This window comes from the organism of the source record quoted next, unplaced genomic scaffold (assembly GCF_019419815.1).
Source record: "Pyrus x bretschneideri cultivar Hongxiangsu unplaced genomic scaffold, Pyrus_bretschneideri_v1 Contig3, whole genome shotgun sequence".
In the NCBI taxonomy this organism is placed as follows: domain Eukaryota; kingdom Viridiplantae; phylum Streptophyta; class Magnoliopsida; order Rosales; family Rosaceae; genus Pyrus; species Pyrus x bretschneideri.
The window spans coordinates 2,430,818-2,435,602 of record NW_025999612.1 but is presented as its reverse complement, the minus strand read 5'-3'; the positions used below and the strand labels follow the sequence as shown (position 1 = coordinate 2,435,602).

At 37.1% G+C, this 4,785-nt stretch overlaps 1 protein-coding gene across 1 annotated transcript; it reads right to left on the bottom strand.

Moving 5' to 3' along the window:
- Positions 1-3,580: 3,580 nt before the first annotated feature.
- On the bottom strand, positions 3,581-3,949 carry LOC103942171 (nuclear transcription factor Y subunit C-3-like). The gene has a single exon (XM_009352380.2). The coding sequence runs from the start codon at positions 3,947-3,949 to the stop codon at positions 3,581-3,583; it is 369 nt and encodes a 122-aa protein (XP_009350655.2).
- Between the last annotated feature and the right edge of the window lie 836 nt (positions 3,950-4,785).

Sequence of the window (4,785 nt, the reverse complement as noted above, 5' to 3'; positions counted from 1 at the left end):
ACAGACTAAATTCTAAGTGTTTATTGAATCTATTGTGTCGACGAGATACGCAGTCTACGAAACTAATTTTAGTGATTCAACCGTTACACTTTTTTTTTTTTTTTATTATAGTATGAGATCGCATATGCCAAAATTCACTTAAAAAAAACTTTCAAGGATTAGGTAACTGGATGAAATAATTCTATGGTTATAAACGTATCATCATGATTTAACGATTATTTTAACTCTGATTTTGATTATTTTTTGCAACTACACTCCTGGATCGTAGAACAATACAATGAATAGACTCGATTGTGGGACCATAATTTTCTATGACAAGAGTAAGGCGGATCGGAATACGCATATCTCATAAGTCCAATCATGGAACGAAGCAGGGATGACACCATCATTGGACTTACGAGATATGCGTATTCCGAAGTAGCGATGACACCATCATCCTGTTATGGAATTAGTGGGCGAAGTTCGATGACTTCACTAAGATTGACCGTGTTTGTTCCGCAAGATATAGAAACCTAATCTAGCAAGGAATTAACGGGTTTCAATAATCTTAGAGTTCTTACAATCTAAGGATTGATGTGCACTGCAAGTAATCACACTTCTAAGAGGAAGCAATATCTACTTCCTAAATATATCTTGGGATTCTCACAGTTTAATAAGGGTTCTACTATTCTAAAAGTTCTCCTCCTCGACTAATATTAATACACTCTTCTAGGGTTCATCTCTGGTGACACAATTATCACATACTTATTTTCTTACCACTTCTTGAGTCTTATTTTGCTTACTAACTTGACCGTTGAAGAGACATTGATCGCACACCTCCTGGTCTTTGGGTAGCTCTGTTGTTGATACCAAACAGGCTCTTAGAAATTTGTAAGAATTTTATAAATTGTCACATTTTTAGGAATACTATAATTTGTAGAAATAAAAAAAAAACAAAATTTATGTAATTTGTATGAATTTTATGAATTAATGTCATGTTATGAAATATTTAAAGAGTGAGTAAGTGGCACTAGCGATTGTCGCTCTACCTCTGGTTTAAGTCAGAGTGAGTAAGTGGCAGAAATACCGATCTGCCACACATGCATAGTCGGAGATGGCACGGCAATGTGCCAATCCCATCCCTTCTAGACGCCACGGTCGATGCCGTTACGGGGGCTGTGCGTTAGAGGGAGACGGAGACGGAGACGGAGAATTCCCAGCTGGGAAGATGGTCAAAGTGCAGGGATATGTAGATGTTCGTTCTCGAACATGATCACCACGTAGTGAAAAACAAGATCGTTGTCGACAACGACCCGCTCCATCGGCGAGAGAGTCTCAAAGTCGACATCCTGTTGATTCACGACATAAGAGCCATCATCCTCACCAAGTGCCCCATATTCGTCCCTTCATGGAAGAAGCTCTCCCCCAAGTGCGGGAAGAGATGATGAGACAGATCTCAGTAAGTGTGTATTTTTAAACTAATACACTTTTTTTGGTTGTTGTCTTTTTCAGGTCAACTTCTCCATCAACATAGAGCACCCGGATATGTTTGAGTACATAAATCGAATTGGACCGGATGGTACAAGGAGTGGAAATAAATACGAGCTACATGTACGTACTACCACACTTGTGCATCTACTGCTAAACCTCCTACTGATCCATCCCCGGAGTTTACCGACAAGATGGCCCAAGTGAGAGTGGCTCTGCAGTCATTTTTAGAGCCCGAAATTTATAGTAATTAAGTTTTTTTTTTATTTCATTTAATTAATTTTTTTTTTAATTTAACTAATTTTATTTATTCACAAGGGAAATCGAGGGCAAAATAAGGGTAACTAGGAAGCGAAGTGGTACCTTTATCACTTAGGGGATATGCATGCCAATTATGGCAACCAGGTGTTTGACAACATTTATGTAAGTACTCTGTTCAATATTTCAATTTGAAAATTCATTACACTTACCAATTATAAAATCATGATTGATAATCTTAATTGGTTTCTCTTTCTTTTGTAGGCTTCCATGTCACAAAAGAATGACGAGTACCTCACCAACCTTTTCCAACAATAATTGGACATGCCAATAGAGGAGCTAACACCTAATCTAAAGGTATCTATACAGTTGATGGATGGGTTGGGCGAGGGATGGGTTGGGCGATGGAAGGGTAAAAAGATACGTTGCTTAGAAGTAGGTGTCAGGTTCGAGACCACGGGGTATCTTCTACATCTATCTCTTAGACTCCAAGTGAGACATCTTCGAGACGACAGCAAAAAGAAGATCAGGAAGAAGAGATGTGCCAGTGAGAAGAGGAGTTTCGGTGGTACATTGCTGGGATGGCCCATGCAATGGTAGTCTCTAGCATTTGCCTCCCCCAAATCCTCCACGCCACCTTCAACCGCCATCCCGCGAGCCATCAACAGTAGTTAGTTTAGGATATTTTACATACATTTGTATGAATATTTTAGTTTTAGAATAATTAAATACATTTTTTAAATATTGTGATTTGTTTTAGATTAATATAATCAGAGTTTATTTATTTATTAAAATTAAATATAATTTTTAAATTACGAATTATTTAAACATATAAAACTTTTGGCCAACGAATTTTTCCATCGAGCTTCTGTTTTGTATTTTTTTCCTTAGATTAATTGTCTGATGGCCTTCTCGTAGGGCAAAATAAGTTTACATCATTTTATTTTCAGAAACCCGATGAAATAGTAGCGTTGGGCAAATTTGGTTTGTCGGGCCAACGATTGAGCGACGCCGTTTGCTAGACTAAAATTGCCCCGACGAATTGTCGTCGGACAAAAAATAGGCGACAAAACCTTATTTGGCTTGACAATATTATTTCGTTTGGAGAGGGTGTTTTTTTAGTGGAATTGGGACCTGTGGAGGTTTTTATTTTTTTTGGTGTAGGGCAACTCAATCCAGATGCTTGGGCATTTGGAGGTCTGCTGGACTTGCTCTTAACATTGAGTAGTGCGAGAACGAATAGTTGAGATTGAAGAAAGTAGATCTAAAAGTTGTGGAAATCAAATCTATTTGTAACCGCTAAATATTCGTAACATTGAATGTTACGTAGCTTTAAAGTAAGAGACTAGTTGGTATTCATCTTCACTTGTAAGTGAGATGTTTTATATTCGATTCTTGCCAAATGCGAATATGAACACATTAATATGGCTCGTCCATTGTGAGACTTAACCCACTCTCCCGTCTTTTAATGTGGATAATATCACTTACTCAAAAAAATACAATAAAAATAAAAATAAAAAACGTAGCTTTGGAGCCACACCCCTAATTTTCTTCTAACTATAATTTCATGTTTCTGTATTTTTGCTGTTTGTATTGCGTTCCGTCCCTGTTTTGCCTTTTTGGCTGTTAACAAATATCCCATTCGACCGAAAGAGAGAAGCTAAGAAAATTTAACAAGTTTTTGTTTTTACTTTTTACCTATTTTCAAATGTAACTCACTAGCCCAATAAGGCCACTTCTTTTGTTTCATTTCTCTAGTACATATTTGTGTTAACTTGGTAAAACACACAGATACTGTATGTGTGCTAATTTGAAATATTTATTTGTATGTTAGTATGCACACATACACTTCGGATTATGACTCGTCTAATGTTTCAATTCCCACTGGCGTGATGATATCCTCCGAATTGCAAGAATCCGAAACCAAACTCACAAGAAAATCAAAGATATCGGTGCCTACGACAGCGGATTCGATGTCCTCTTTGTGCAGTGTCCTTCTCTTCCCTTGTTGGGTAGTCATCCAAGACCTCCTGGTGAGCTCCTCTATGAACAATTCACACGCCTTTGAGAACACAATTGGAGCCTCTCCTGATATCATCTTCACGTCCTCCCCAGAATTCTTCATGATCTTCTTGATCCTCGCCAAGGGCAACGAGTGGGGGCCCGATCTCCCCGTTATGCCTCCACACATCATCAATCTCGAATACCTTCCTGGTTGCCTCATTTGTTTTGAACGTTCGAACTTTGTGTTATCAAGTTACCGAAGTTACGAAACTTATAACGTCTGTCACTTTATGTAAATATGATAACAAGGGAGCAGCCGGCAGGCCATGCCAGCCTGCTCAAGCCGGCTAATTAAATATGATGACCTAGTTATTAGTTTCTTAATTATATAAACGATCCCTTAGATAAATTCCCTTATACAATTTTGTACTTACATTTTTTCAAAGCCTACAATAATGATATTGAAATGTTAATAAAGTCAAAGCCCATATATGAGACGTCACCTTAAACAAGCATATGCGTTTGGTGTCCACAATAATAACTAATAAGTGGAACAAGGATCCTTGGCGACAAATTTCTATATAGTGGCATAGGATGCAATACATATACAAACAGATCATGGTTCACTTTTATTGTATCTTATTAAGCTTGATGTTGGTTTCATGTTTGGCTTTTGAAGCACAATTCGTAAAAGGTTCTGTCGGTTGAGATTTGGTCTAGTTTCAATATTAATTGAATAATAAAACATAATAGCTTAGTGTGGATCATTGCCCTTATATACTGTATAATATAAATAGCTGATATAGTTAGCTCGGTACATGAATGTGAGTTTTGTTGGGTTATAGATATAAAATACATGAGTGCTGAAGTATTAATCAGTTAGTGACTTAATATGATTGTAATCACTAGTTTAGGCAAACTACATAGTGTTATTTCATGATCCAAACTGTTTTCTTAGGTTGTCATTCAACGATCATGCTTGCAAAAAGTAAGCCAAAACAGAAATCATTCCACTATTAGATTGTGTTAAAATGGAAATTTTCATTGTTTGCAGGA